This window comes from Coregonus lavaretus (assembly GCF_964263955.1).
Source record: "Coregonus lavaretus genome assembly, chromosome: 19".
Lineage (NCBI taxonomy): Eukaryota > Metazoa > Chordata > Actinopteri > Salmoniformes > Salmonidae > Coregonus > Coregonus lavaretus.
In genome coordinates this window covers 45,057,283-45,073,155 of record NC_140006.1, presented here as the reverse complement: position 1 = coordinate 45,073,155, position 15,873 = coordinate 45,057,283, and the positions used below count along the sequence as shown (strand labels likewise).

Below are 15,873 nucleotides of genomic sequence, written 5' to 3'. Positions count from 1 at the left end.
TACTGGGGTGCAAATGAGCAAAATAAATAACAATATCGGGATGAAGTAGTTGGGTGGGCTAATTTCAGAATGGCTGTGTACAGGTGCAGTGATCAGTAAGCTGCTCTGACAACTGACGCTTAAAGTTAGTGAGGGAGATAAGAGTCTCCAGCTTCAGAGATTTTTGCAGTTCGTTCCAGTCATTGGCAGCAGAGCACTGGAAGGAATGGCGGCCAAAGGAGGTGTTGGCTTTGGGAATGACCAGTGAGATATACCTGCTGGAGCGCAGACTACGGGTGGGTGTTGCTATGGTGACCAGTGAGCTAAGATAAGACGGGGATTTGCCTAGCAGTGATTTATAGATGATCTGGAGCCAGTGGGTTTGGCGACGAATATGTAGTGAGGGCCAGCCAACAAGAGCGTACTGGTCACAATGGTGGGTAGTATATGGGGCTTTAGTGACAAAATGGATGGCACTGTGATAGACTACATCCAATTTGCTGAGTAGAGTGTTGGAGGCTATTTTGTAAATGACATCTCCGAAGTCATGGATCGGTAGGATAGTCAGTTTTACGAGGGCATGTTTGGCAGCATGAGTGAAGGAGGCTTTGTTGCGAAATAGGAAGCCAATTCTAGATCTAACTTTTGATTGGAGATGCTTAATGTGAGTCTGGAAGGAGAGTTTACAGTCTAACCAGACACCTAGGTATTTGTAGTTGTCCACATACTCTAGGTCAGTCCTGCCGAGAGTAGTGATTCTAGTCGGGTGGGCGGGTGCAAGCAGCGTTCGGTTGAAGAGCATGCATTTAGTTTTACTAGTGTTTAAGTGCAGTTGGAGGCTACGGAAGGAGTGTTGTATGGCGTTGAAGCTCGTTTGGAGGTTTGTTAACACAGTGTCCAATGAAGGGCCAGATGTATACAAAATGGTGTCGTCCGCATAGAGGTGGATCCGAGCGTCACCAGCAGCATTGACATACACAGAGAATAGAGTCGGCCTGAGAATTGAACCCAGTGGCACCCCCGTAGAGACGGCCAGAGGTCCAGACAACAGGCCCTCCGATTTGACACATTGAACTCTATCTGAGAAGTAGTTGGTGAACCAGGCGAGGCAGTCATTAGAGAAACCAAGGTTATTTAATCTGCCAATAACAATGCAGTGGTTGACAGAGTCGAAAGCCTTGGCCAGGTCGATGAAGACGGCTGCGCAGTACTGTCTTTTATCGATGGCAGTTATAATATCATTTAGGAGCGTGGCTAAGGTGCACCCATGACCAGCTCGGAAACCGGATTGCATAGCGGAGAAGGTACGGTGGGATTCGAAATGGTCGGTGATCTGTTTGTTAACTTGGCTTTCAAATACTTTCGAAAGGCAGGGCAGGATGGATATAGGTCTATAACAGTTTGGATCTAGAGCAGGGGTGTCAAACTCATTTTAGCTCAGGGGCCACATGGAGGAAAATCTATTCCCAAGTGGGCCGGACCGGAAAAATCATGGTATATATAACTTAAAAACAACAACTTCAGATTGTTTTCTTTGTTTTAATACGATCAACATACAACATAAAGCTGGAGCCTGAGGACAGTGTGTCCAAAATAGTACAAGCACAACATCACTATTAATCATAAAACACCTCAAGTTATTTGAAAGTTCTGAGGACAAAGAACACACAAACACACAATGCCTCAGTGATTAACAGAACTGTTTCACAGATCACAGAACTATATCAGGGTGTCATTTCTCAGGCAGAAATGTAGATACAAATAATGAAATCCTGTTCCCCAAACAAGTGCAAGAACCACAGAGTCAAGAATAGGTTAAATATACAAATAAAATAAAATGAATTAAAAACAATAGCACATCAACATAAAAACATATAAACATAAAGCTGGAGCCTGAGGACAGTGTCCAAAAGCACAACATCACTATTAATCATAAAACACCTCAAGTTATTTGAATGTTCTGAGGACAAAGAACACACAAACACACAATGCCTCAGTGATTAACAGAACTGTTTCACAGATCACAGAACTATATCAGGGTGTCATTTCTCAGGCAGAAATGTAGATAAAAATAATGAAATCCTGTTCCTCAAACAAGTGCAAGAACCACAGAGTCAAGAATAGGTTAAATATACAAATAAAATCAATTAAAAACAATAGCACATCAACATAAAAACATAAACATAAATCTGAAAACGTTGCTCAAACTCCCGTAACAGTCCCGTTATTTTATCTTTGAACCGCTTCATGTCTGCCACATGTTGGGTCGCGCACACATTTTTCAGACAGGGGAAGTGAGCTGCATCACCACCGGCAAGTTGCGTTTCCCACAATGACAGCTTCAACTTGAAAGAACGTATGCTGTCATAATACTGCGTGACAACTTTGTTGCGCCCTTGCAGCTGTTTGATCAAGTTATTCAGGTGCTCTGTAACATCCACCATAAATGCAAGGTCCTGCATCCATTCTGCGGAATGAAATTCTAACACTGGTTTGCCCTTTTCTTCCATGAACTGTTCAATTTCTTCTCGTAAATCAAAGAAACGCCTCAGCACAGCACCTCGGCTTAACCATCTTACCTCAGTGTGGTATGGCAGGCCATAGATGTGGTCTTTCTCTCTGAGAAGGCTGTCAAACTGACGGTGATTCAGGCTTCTGGATCGGATGAAATTAACAGTTTGGATGACCACCTTCATGACGTTATCCATCTTTAATGACTTGCAACACAAAGCCTCCTGGTGCAAAATACAGTGAAAAGTCAAAAAATCACGTCCTCCATTTGCAGATTGCACTTTCTCTCTGAACTTTGTCACAACACCTGCTTTTTTCCCGATCATTGAGGGCGCACCATCTGTAGCCAGGCTGACAGCGACCCTGTCCAGCGCGCCGACGAGTGCGGTAAAAATATCAGCTGCTGTCGTTGTATCTGTCATCGGCACCAACTCCACGAACTCCTCGGTGACGGTCAATGTGTCATCAACTCCGCGGATGAAAATGGCCAGTTGTGCAACATCTGTAATGTCCGTGCTTTCATCAATTGCAACCGAAAACGCAATAAATGACTTTACTTTTTGCTTCAACTGGCTGTCCAAATCCACTGAAAGATCGGAAATCCTGTCTGCAACTGTGTTTCTTGTCAGGCTGATATTTGCAAAAGCCTGCCGCTTTTCAGGGCACACAATCTCCGCTGCCTTCATCATGCATGTTTTTACAAATTCACCCTCACTAAATGGTTTTGAAGCCACTGTGATTTCATTAGCAATGAGGTAGCTAGCTTTCACTGCAGCGTCACTGATGTTTCGGCTGTGAGTAAACACAGACTGCTGTTTCTTCAGACCCGCCAACAGTTCATTCACCTTCTCTCATCTCCGCTGTCCTTGAAAGTTGTCATATTTGTCGGCATGAAGACTCACATAGTGGCGACAAAGGTTATATTCTTTCAGCACTGCAACATGCTCTGAACACACCAAACATACAGCTTTCCCATTCAATTCCGTGAATAAATAGGATGACCATTTTTCTTGGAACACTCTGCACTCTGCGTCCACTTTTCTCTTTTTTGACAGAGACATATTGGGGCAATGAGGGTGCCAAAGCACATAATGTTAAAAGTAGAAGCCGTAATAAATATTGCGGGCAAAACAAAGTAGCTCATTGGCGGCAACGTGCTTGACCTACTTGCTCTGCCCCGGTATAAACAGTTTGCTTGCTTAACACAATTGCTATTGCGCCATCCAGTGGACGCAATTGGAACAGCAGTTTATTTTATTGAAAAATTGCAGCGCATTTTTATACTTAAATCATCTCGCGGGCCGGATTAAACCCGTTTGCGGGCCTGATCCGGCCCGCGGGCCATACGTTTGACACCCCTGATCTAGAGTGTCACCCCCTTTGAAGAGGGGGATGACCGCGGCAGCTTTACAATCTCTGGGGATCTCAGATGTTACGAAAGAGAGGTTGAACAGGCTAGTAATAGGGGTTGCGACAATTTCGGCGGCTAATTTTAGAAAGAAAGGGTCCAGATTGTCTAGCCCAGCTGATTTGTAGGGGTCCAGATTGTTCAGCTCTTTCAGAACATCAGCTGTCTGAATTTGTGTGAAGGAGAAGCAGGGGGGGGGGGGGGGGGGGGGCTTTGGCAAGTTGCAGCGGAGGGTGCAGAGCTGGTGGCCGGGGCAGTGGTAGCTAGGTGGAAAGCATGGCCAGCCGTAGCAAAATGCTTGTTGAAATTCTCAATTATTGTAGATTTATCGGTGGTGACAGTGTTTCCTAGCCTCAGTGCAGTGGGCAGTTGGGAGGAGGTGCTCTTATTTTCCATGGATTTTACAGTGTCCCATAACATTTTGGAGTTAGTGCTAAAGGATGCAAATTTCTGTTTGAAAAGCTAGCCTTTGCTTTCCTAACTAATTGCGTATATTGGTTCCTGACTTCCCTGAAAAGTTGCATATCGCGGTGGCTGTTCGATGCTAATGCAGTACGCCACAGGATGTTTTTGTGCTGGTCAAGAGCAGTCAAGTCTGAGGACAACCAGGGGCTATATCTGTTCTTAGTTCTGAATTTTTTGAATGGGGCATGCTTATTTTAGATTGAGAGGAAAGCACTTTTAAAGAACAACCAGGCATCCTCTACTGACGGAATGAGGTCAATATCCATCCAGGGTACCCGGGCCAGGTCAATTAGAAAGGCCTGCTTGCTGAAGTGTTTTAGGGAGCATTTGACAGTGATGAGGGGTGGTCGTTTGACCGCGGACCCATTATGGACGCAGGCAATAAGGCAGTGATCGCTGAGATCCTGGTTGAAGACAGCGGAGGTGTATTTAGAGGGTACATTTGTCAGGATGATATCTATGAGGGTGCTCATGTTAACATGGGGTTGTACCTGGTAGGTTCGTTGATAATTTGTGTGAGATTGAGGGCATCTAGTTTAGATTGTAGGTTGGCCGGGGTGTTAAGCATATCTCAGTTTAGGTCACCAAGCAGTACGAACACTGAGGATAGATGGGGGGCAATCAGTTCACATATGGTATCCAGGGCACAGCTTGGAGCTGAGGGGGGTCTGTAGCAAGCGGCAACAGTGAGAGACTTATTTCTGGAAAGGTGGATTTTTAGAAGTAGAAGCTCAAACTGTTTGGGCACAGACCTGGATAGTACGATAGAGCTCTGCAGGCTATCTCTACAGTAGATTGCAACCCCACCCCCTTTGGCAGTTCTATCGAGACAGAAAATGTTGTAGTTGGGGATGGAAATGTCTGAATTTTTGGTGGTCTTCCTAAGCCAGGATTCAGACACTGCTATAACATCAGGGTTGGCAGAGTGTACTAACGCAGTGAATAAATCAAACTTAGGGAGGAGGCTTCGGATGTTAACGTGCAAGAAACCAAGGCTTTTACGGTTACAGAAGTCAACAAATGATAATTCCTGGGGAGTAGGAGTGATACTGGGGGCTACAGGGCCTGGGTTAACCTCTACATCACCAGAGGAACAGAGGTGGAGTAGAATAAGGATACATTTACATTTCAGTAGATGCTCTTATCCAGAGCGACTTACAGTTAGTAAGTGCATACATTATTTTTTATACTGGCCCCCCCCGTGGGAATCGAACCCACAACCCTGGCGTTGCAAACGCCATGCTCTACCAACTGAGCTACATCCCTGCCGGCCATTCCCTCCCCTACCCTGGACAACGCTGGGCATATTGTGCACCGCCCCACTGGTCTCCCGGTCGCGGCCGGCTACGACAGAGCCTGGATTCGAACCAGGATCTCTAGTGGCACAGCTAGCGCTGCAATGCAGTGCCTTAGACCACTGCGCCACTCGGGAGGATGGCTAAAGGCTTTAAGTACTGGTCTTCTAGTACGTTGGGTACAGAGAAAAGAAAGGGCAGATTTCAGGGAGTTGTAGAATAGATTCAGGGCATTATGTACAGACAAGGATATGGAAGGATATGAGTACAGTGGAGGTAAACCTAAGCATTGGGTAACGATGAAAGAGATAGCATCACTGGAGGCACCGATTGAGTCGGTCTTCGTGTGTATAGGGGGTGGGACAAAGGAGCTATCTATGGCAGGTAGAGCTGGGCTGGGGGATCTACAGATGAAATAGTACAATAAGAAATAACCGAAACAGCAATAAGCAAGGCACATTGCCATGGGAGAGAGGCATAAAGCAATCACAGGTGTTATTCGAGAGAGCTAAGACAACAGCTGGTATTGGCGACAAAGTTTGGGCTGAGGCTAAACATAAACAGGATGCGGTACCGTATAAAGGAACAGTCCAGCAGGCATCTACTGTATAGCTGAGTTATCGTAAGGTCCGGTGAACAGCAATAGGAGAGTTCGGAGGTAGTTCGGGGGCTGCTACAGCACTGGCGAGCAAGAGGCCACGGCTTGCGTGTGCTAGCGGACCGGGACTAGCAGATGGATCTTTGTGGTCGACGTCATAACGGGAAGCCTGTTGAAACCACATCAGACGATTTCGTCGGCAGACCAGTCGTGTTGGATCGGCAGGGCTCTGTGTCAACACTGGGAGGTCCCGTCCAGTTGACAGATAGGTAGATAGCCGGGAGATGGGCCAACAAAAACATCAATTTGGTTGCAGCTAGCTAGTTGCGACGATCCGGTGTTAAAGGTCCAGTGATTCAGTGATTCCGGCAGAAAAATGATATGTTCTGGGTCGATAACGCGCTGTGAAGACAGTGCAGACTGGCCGATAATAGTCCAGGCTAGAGCTGGCTGGTAGGTAGTGCAGACCACGGACAATGGTGAAAAACCGCTAACGGTGGCTAATAGCAAGTAGCTAGTTAGCTGGCTACTCCCGTCCTCTAGACAGATAGGTAGATAGCCAGGATATGGGCCTGGCTCGAGGCTAGCTCAAGGCTAACTGGTGCTTGCTTCGGGGGCAGTGGTGATTAGCCAACAGCAACATCCATTCGGTTGCGGCTAGCTAGTTGCAATCCGGTGTTAATGTCCAATGATTCAGTTGTTCCGGCAGAAAATCCGATGTTCTGGGTGAAAACCGCTAACGGTGGCTAATAGCAAGTAGCTAGTTAATGGCTAGCTAGTTTCAACTGGAGATTTTAGATAAAAGGTAAGTCAATAATAGAATCCGTTCCACATTGAGTGAGGCAGGTTGCAGGAAAGTATATTTAGTAGAAGGATGAAAAGTGTGATAGGAAAATATGTAAAAAAAAAAAAAAAAAATGGCTATTTACACGGACACACAACAAAGAACATGACGACACTGCTACGGCATCTTGGTTAACCTTGAAATGTTTCTACAACTTGATTGGAGTCCACCTGTGGTAAATTCAATTGACTGGACATGATTTGGAAAGGCACACACCTGTGTATTTAAGGTCCCACAGTTGACAGTGCAGGTCAAAGGAGTTGTCCGTAGAGCTCCGAGACAGGATTGTGTCGAGGCACAGATCTGGGGAAGGGTACCAAAAAATGTCTGCAGCATTGAAGTTCCCCAAGAACACAGTGGCCTCCATCATTCTTAAGTGGTAGAAGTTTGGAACCACCAAGATTCTTCCTAGAGCTGGCCGCCCAGCCAAACTGAGCAATCGGGGGAGAAGGGCCTTGGTCAGGGAGGTGACCAAGAACCCGATGGTCACTCTGACAGAGCTCCAGAGTTCCTCTGTGGAGATGGGAGAACCTTCCAGAAGGACAACCATCTCTGCAGCACTCCAGCATTCAGGCCTTTATGTCAGTGTGGCCAGGCGGAAGCTACTCCTCAGTAAAAGGCACATGACAGCCAGCTTGGAGTTTGCTAAAAGGCACCTAAAGGACTCAGACCATGAGAAACAAGATTCTCTGGTCTGATGAAACCAAGATTGAAGTCTTTGGTCTGAATGTCAAGTGTCACGTCTGGAGGAAACCTGGCACCATCCCTACGGTGAAGCATGGTGGTGGCAGCATCATGCTGTGGGGATGTTTTTCAGCGGCAGGGACTGGGAGACTAGTCAGGATTGAGGGAAAGATGAACGGAGCTAAGTACAGAGAGATCCTTGATGGAAACTTGCTCCAGAGTGCTCAGGACCTCAGACTTGGGCGAAGGTTCAACTTCCAACAGGACAACGACCCTAAGCACACAGCCAAGACAACGCAGGAGTGGCTTCGGGACAAGTCTCTGAATGTCCTTGAGTGGCTCAGCCAGATTCCCGACTTGAACCCGATCTAACATGTTTTGAGAGACCTGAAAATAGCTGTGCAGCGACGCTCCCCATCCAACCTGACAGAGCTTGAGAGGATCTGCAGAGAAGAATGGGAGAACTCCACAAATACAGGTGTGCCAAGCTTGTAGTGTCATACCTAAGAAGACTTGAGGCTGTAATCGCTGCCAAACGTGCTTCAACAAAGTACTGAGTAAAGGGTCTGAATACTTATGTAAATGTAATATTTCCGTTTTTTATTTTTAATGCATTTGCAAAAAGTTAAAAAAATAAACAGTTTTTGCTTTGTCATTATGGGGTGTCGTGCGTAGATTGATGAGTGGGGAAAAAACAATGCAATCCATTTTAGAATAAGGCTGTAATGTAATAAAATGTGGAAAAGTCAAGGGGTCTGAATACTTTCAGAGTGCACTGTACGTCCCAACTCAATCAAATATGCGTCCCAGAAATAACATGGTTGCTGTAGTAGAACGTTTAATTTGATTGGTGATTTTCTGCATTTATCAGAGTGCCATCAGGTAGCCTGATTACAGATGTGTGTCACGCCCTGACTCAGTGGACGCTTATATGTTGAGTCAGGGTGTGTATATTCCTTGTTGTGCTTTTTCTATGTTGTCGATCTAGTATGTGTGGATCTATGTTGGCCGGTGTGGTCCCCAATCAGAGGCAGCTGTCGCTCGTTGTCTCTGATTGGGGACCATACTTAGGCAGCCTATTGGCACTGTCTAGTTGTGGGATCTTGTTCCGTGTAAGGTTTGTTGTTCTGTTCTACCTTGGACTTCACGTTTTGTTTCCTTTGTTGTTTTGTCGTGTTGTTTATTAAGTTCAATAAACATGTACGCATATCACGCTGCGCCTTGGTCTGACCCGTCCTTCAACGAACGTGACAATGTGTCCATGTACACAGGATTATTAGGGAATTCATTTTTCCTGCAAAGCATGTAAACTTTTGAATCTAACTATTATATTAATCTGACTATCCACAATAATTGCATTGTTGTGTGCATGTAACCGCACTCGCTGTGTAGTATGGAGACTGTAGTATGGAGACTGTAGTATGGAGACTGTAGTATGGAGACTGTAGTAAGGTGACTGTAGTATGGAGACTGTAGTATGGAGACTGTAGTATGGAGACTGTAGTATGGAGACTGTAGTATAGAGACTGTGGTATGGAGACTGTAGTATGGAGACTGTGGAATGGAGACTGTAGTATGGAGACTGTAGTATGGAGACTGTAGTATGGAGACTGTAGTATGGAGACTGTAGTATGGAGACTGTAGTAAGGAGACTGTAGTATGGAGACTGTAGTATGGAGACTGTAGTATGGAGACTGTAGTATGGAGACTGTCGTATGGAGACTGTGGTATGGAGACTGTAGTATGGAGACTGTGGAATGGAGACTGTAGTATGGAGACTGTAGTATGGAGACTGTAGTATGGAGACTGTAGTATGGAGACTGTAGTATGGAGACTGTAGTATGGAGACTGTGGTATGGAGACTGTAGTATGGAGACTGTAGTATGGAGACTGTCGTATGGAGACTGTGGTATGGAGACTGTAGTATGGAGACTGTAGTATGGAGACTGTAGTATGGAGACTGTGGTATGGAGACTGTAGTATGGAGACTGTAGTATGGAGACTGTAGTATGGAGACTGTAGTATGGAGACTGTGGTATGGAGACTGTAGTATGGAGACTGTTAGTATGGAGACTGTGGTATGGAGACTGTTAGTATGGAGACTGTAGTATGGAGACTGTAGTATGGAGGATGTTTTGTTTGACATTTTCAGTAGTTTGGTTTTTCAATTCCCGGCTTATAATATCTGGAGCAAATGTTTCGGCCATTAGGTCATCATCATAAAGGCACACAGCTTAGTGATAAGATGTAAAGCCAGTGAGGAACGGGGCAAGCTGCAGTATAATTGGCTCTTTTCTCTCTTGTGATTTTCATTGACAATGTTTGCTAGCCAATTGACACCCTATTCCCTACATAGTGCACTAATTCTGACCAAGGCCCATCAAAAGTAGTGCACTATGTAGAAAATAGGGTGCCATTTGGTTCACACTCATTGAAAATGTCAAGAGAAAAAGAGCCAAATACATCGCAGCATGCACTGTTCCTTGCTGGCTTTTCATACATATTATCTAAAATCATTAACACCAGATGGGAGATTAATGGATCTTATTAAGAGAAAATTATTTGTTTAATTTGGTAATTAGAGGACTGAGCTTGTATGCGGGAAGCCAACCTTTGTGACCAAAGAAAAACGTCTCTCAAGATGTCTCTTAAGCCAATGGGACAAACAAGATGGAGAAAGAAACCTGAAATCTGCCGGCTATAGTATTTTATTTTATACCTGGGGAAGAGTTACAGGGGAGAGGAGTGGGGATGAATGATTCAATTGGAAGCTGGGGATGATTAGGTGGCCATTATGGTACGAGGGCCAGATTGGGAATTTAGCCAGGACACTGAGATTAATACCCCTACTCTTACGATAAATGCCATGGGATCTTTTTGACCACAGAGAGTCAGGACACCTGTTTAACCTCCCTTCCGAAGGACAGCAGGGCAATGTTCCCAATCACTGCCCTGGGACATCGGGATCTTTAGACCAGAAGAAAGAGTGCCTCCAACACCACAGCATCTCTGGTGTCCCATCCAGCATCTCTGTTCTCCCATCCAGCATCTCTGTTCTCCCATCCAGCATCTCTGGTGTCCCATCCAGCAGCATCTGGTGTCCCATCCAGCAGCATCTGGTCTCACATCCAGCAGCATCTGGTCTCACATCCAGCAGCATCTGGTCTCACATCCAGCAGCATCTGGTCTCACATCCAGCCGCATCTGGTCTCACATCCAGCAGCATCTGGTCTCACATCCAGCAGCATCTGGTCTCACATCCAGCAGCATCTGGTCTCACATCCAGCAGCATCTGGTCTCACATCCAGCAGCATCTGGTCTCACATCCAGCCGCATCTGGTCTCACATCCAGCAGCATCTGGTCTCACATCCAGCAGCATCTGGTGTCCCATCCAGCAGCATCTGGTCTCACATCCAGCAGCATCTGGTCTCCCATCCAGCCGCATCTGGTCTCACATCCTTCTTCATATCTTTCCTACTTTCTCTCCTTTGTATGAAATTACAGAATGAGTGAGAATTCCCACTCCTTTATAAAAAGAAGAAAAAAAATGAAAAACTGTTTCTCAGTGCGGCATAATGTAAACACAATAAATGTTCTGGAAGCTTCTCCACGGCTCTGCGCCGTGACACCAACCGCGAAGGTCCCCAAACGTCTTTATGGACTTTTACAACTGAGAACGTTTAACGATCATTTATCTTTGTGCCAAAGAGTCATAAATACTGCTTAAATGAGGAACTGGCGGGTCCTATTACCGTAAAAGTAAAATATGTTTCCCCAAATGTGAGAGCTGGTGGTTTAATGTTCTCTTTAAGTGTCACCAGAGTGGTGACGTCTCTATGAAAGAAAGATGTCCAAAACCACAACTGGCTGGTGAAGGTGAAACGCATACAAAAGAAAAGGAGTGACAGAAAAAAATATTAGAAACGTCCAAAAGTTTACATAGACAGCCATTCAAATGGACCTTGGCCAAAACATAGTGAAAGAGAAGCTGTGAAGAACAACGGAAGGAGGAGGCGTTCTTTTCAATCACAAGTAGAAAGGGACAAGAGCGGGAACTTATTTCACTGAATCCAAGGGAAAATATGCCCTGCTCAACCAATACATTAGAGCAGCGAATATATATCTGACTGAAAGGGTCCCATTGTGACTGAATTGATTGCGCTGAAGAATTGCAAGGCCAGTTGAATCACCCAAGTAGTGATTGGTTGACATTTTATATGTTGATATTGTATTTTCACAATTTCTTGGTAGTGTGTGTGTGTATACCAACGCAAATGATGAAAACACATGCATGCAATTAAACCCGCAGCTGTACGTCTGTAGTTTCATGTGGGCTGGCTTGAAAGTTCTTGTTTTTCACGATTCTGGGCATGGCGGAAATGATCAACTTTTATGTTTTATAATAATATGCCATTTAGCAGACACTTTTATCCAAAGTGACTTACAGTCGTGCGTGCATCAATTTTTGTGTATGGGTGGTCCCGGGGATCGAACCCACTACCTTGGCGTTACAAGCGCCGTGCCCTACCAGCTGAGCTACAGAGGACCACATATAATTAGGATCATGTCTCTCTCTTTCTCTTTCTCTTTCTCTTTCTCTTTCTCTGTCTGTCTGTCTGTCTGTCTGTCTGTCTGTCTGTCTGTCTGTCTGTCTGTCTGTCTGTCTGTCTGTCTGTCTGTCTGTCTGTCTGTCTGTCTGTCTGTCTGTCTGTCTGTCTGTCTGTCTGTCTGTCTGTCTGTCTGTCTGTCTGTCTGTCTGTCTGTCTGTCTGTCTGTCTGTCTGTCTGTCTGTCTGTCTGTCTGTCTGTCTGTCTGTCTCTCTCTCTCTCTCTCTCTCTCTCTCTCTCTCTCTCTCTCTCTCTCTCTCTCTCTCTCTCTCTCTCTCTCTCTCTCTCTCTCTCTCTCTCTCTCTCTCTCTCTCTCTCTCTCTCCAATTCTGCTCATTCTCTTTTGGTTGCAGGAATCTTCCAACTGCATTTCTAGAAAACCTGGGAATTTATGGAAAGTTACCAGCTTTTTGTAACAATAGGTCTAGAGCAGTTTGTCCTGGTCCTGGGGATGTAAAGGGGTTCACGTTTTAGTTTTTGCCTTAGCACTACACACCTGATTCCAATCATCAAAACTTAATGATGAGTTGATGATTTGATTAAGCTGTGTAGTGTTAGGGCAAAAACTAAAACGTGCACCCCTTTGGGTCCCCAGGATTAAGAACAACTGGTGGATCAAACCAGCATCAGTACCAGTACCAGGCCCTAATGGGATCAAATCCTGGTCCACAGCTACTTCGACTCAAATATTCTCCTAATTTTTCTGTCCGACTCTTGAAGAAAAACCAAAAAGAATAGTGAAAAGTTTTTTTTTTTAATTGTTTTTTTGACCGAATTATTTGTTATTGCAGGCACGTCTGTGGTGACGGTGGTGGCGACAGATGCGGATGACCCCACGTATGGAAACAGTGCCAGGGTGGTCTACAGTATCCTCGAGGGCCAGCCCTACTTCTCTGTGGAACCAAGAACAGGTGAACAACACATGACATCACAGTTGTGTGTAATATCGAAAAGCAGGCTATCTGCTGTCGATTATATGTGTAATTACACACCAGTGATTAAACATCAGCAGGGTTCGTTTGTTAGATTTAAAAAAACTGTGAAATATGAGAGATATTCGAGTATTCCGACATTATGTTATACACCAAAGTCAAGTTTCCCCAAACAATTAGATTGAAAACGTATTTTTAGAACGTTTTATGTTTTGTAAATCTTCAGTTTATAGATGAAGTGAGTGTTTCCTCACATTGCCGATGACGTTTGTTCCGTCTCGGCGGAAGACGTCGCATTTTGAATCAACGCTCATTCATTTTAATTGTGTAGCTGGATCTGGTCCATGTGCCTGATGAGTTTTTGATCAAGTCGTCCCTCAACACCACTTCAACACATCATCGACTGATTGAGGCGGAAGTAAACCTTTAAACGCAATCAACGTGTTTTCATTACATGCTCTTTTCATTACATATAGCGTAGCCTCGTCATCAGTTAAGACAACAAGTCTCTTGATTAAAGCATACTTGAGAAAGTGTTTTTACAGTCTAGTAGGAGTCCAAAAGGAAGGGAAAATAAGGTGCCGTGCTTTTGATTTGAACTCAGTGATTTTGATTCACTGTATGCAGATAGCAAATATATATATTGAAAGACGGGAATGTGAAAGGATGACGTTTAAGTGGACGTCGTGTGTACAAAATAATCTGGAAGAGATTTTATAAGAAATATTTTCTCTGCAACTAGATGATCTTGAAATACAATGTAAAAGCGATATGTTTCTAGATGAATATACGGTATCTCCATTTTGATTTACAGTATGCAGCATTATACCTGCTATTCTCTCCTTATTGTACCTTGTAGTTACATAACTACAAAGGTAGAAATAATGCTGTTGAAATTATTTATCAAACTGCCTTTTCACACAGCCTCTCTCTATCTTTCCCTAATGTCACCCTCTCTCTCTATCTGTTCATAAAATCTATTATCCTTTCTAGGGAGTTTTTCGTAGCCACCGTGCTTCTGCATCTGCATTGCTAGCTCTTTGGGGTTTTAGACTGGGGTATCTGTATAAGCACTTTGTGACAACTGCTGATGTAAAAAGGGCTTTATAAAATACATTTGATTGATTGAGTACAAGTCAAACTGTGGTTATGATGGTTCTCCTGATAGTGAGGTGCAGTCGTATTGTTTCCAGATTAAAAGCATCTCCTCTGCCATCAAGGACAGTGTCTATAACCTAACAGGCTGCCTCTCATTACTTTGGATGCGTGAACCAGAGTGCTGATCATGGGCGCCGGGGTCAAACTGTACTAACGTTTCTGAGTTATGGAGCATTCTCCAAAGGATTATTCTAGAATACAGCCACAGGGGCATTGTCATACCAGGGAGAAACTCTTCCCAGCGAGCAAAAGTTGTTGCAATGACATCGTTATGACATCTTTTATGATGTTGTGTGCTGGTTGTTTAAAGATGTTTTGTTAATGTCGTTTCATCAACAATAAAAAAATATGTCTTTCTCTGGTTGTAATCTAATTATCAGACCAGAAACCACCCCAAATATGACGTATTTTCCATGGTGTCTTCATCTCCCAAATGTTTCATCTTGTAAGGAATCTGAGTAATTAATGAATCCGTAATTTCTAGCCGGTTGAAAAATTGCCACATAAAATAAACTGATTCATAAAGGCGTGGTCAGGACGGCTCTGCCCAACATGGACCGCGAGGCGCGGGAACAGTATCTGCTCGTCATCCAGGCCAAGGACATGGTGGGCCAGATGGGAGGACTCTCCGGGACCACCTCCGTCACGGTGACGCTCACTGACGTCAACGACAACCCACCACACTTCTCTCGCAGTAAGACCCTATTTACTTCGTAATGGTCAGTTAGCCCTAAACCCAACACCGCTATACACTTGTCCAGGAACCATGGAACCTTGTTGGTTACAACTTGACGTTATTGGGGTTTATTTGAATGCACATTAAAACCCCTTAGATTTGATGTCTGCGCCCCGTGGAAAATTCAATTAGCATAACAAAAAAATCTGAATCTGTCAGTTTAAGCTAGAGATATCTTTGGTGGAAGGTGGCAGAGCTAGAGCGGTGTTTGTCAGACCATTTAACATCCCGAAAATCGGTCTTCTCACAAAAACGGTTTGGCCTACAAAGTATTATGACACGTGTCTGCGTGGACACAGAGCGAAGGGAGCAGCTGGGCGATTGAGCACAGACGCAGAGATAAGGTGGCAGCTGGGCGATTGAGCACAGACGCAGAGGTAAGGTGGCAGCTGGGCGATTAAGCACAGACGCAGAGATAAGGTGGCAGCTGGGCGATTAAGCACAGACGCAGAGATAAGGTGGCAGCTGGGCGATTAAGCACAGACGCAGAGATAAGGTGGCAGCTGGGCGATTAAGCACAGACGCAGAGATAAGGTGGCAGCTGGGCGATTAAGCACAGACGCAAAAATATAAGGTGGCAGCTGGGCGATTAAGCACAGACGCAGAGATAAGGTGGCAGCTGGGCGATTAAGCACAGACGCAGAGATAAGGTGGC

At 44.9% G+C, this 15,873-nt stretch overlaps 1 protein-coding gene across 1 annotated transcript in view; it reads left to right on the top strand.

The window, feature by feature from the left end:
* Nucleotides 1–15,873, top strand: part of LOC311146911 (cadherin-7-like) — a gene marked incomplete at its 5' end in the record, with an annotated part of 116,960 nt that overhangs the window by 37,866 nt on the left and 63,221 nt on the right. The window contains 2 exons of the mRNA XM_084183538.1: nt 13,184–13,303; nt 15,009–15,176. Coding sequence (XP_084039664.1) covers nt 13,184–13,303; nt 15,009–15,176 — 288 coding nt within the window. The remainder of the gene's footprint in view (nt 1–13,183; nt 13,304–15,008; nt 15,177–15,873) is intronic.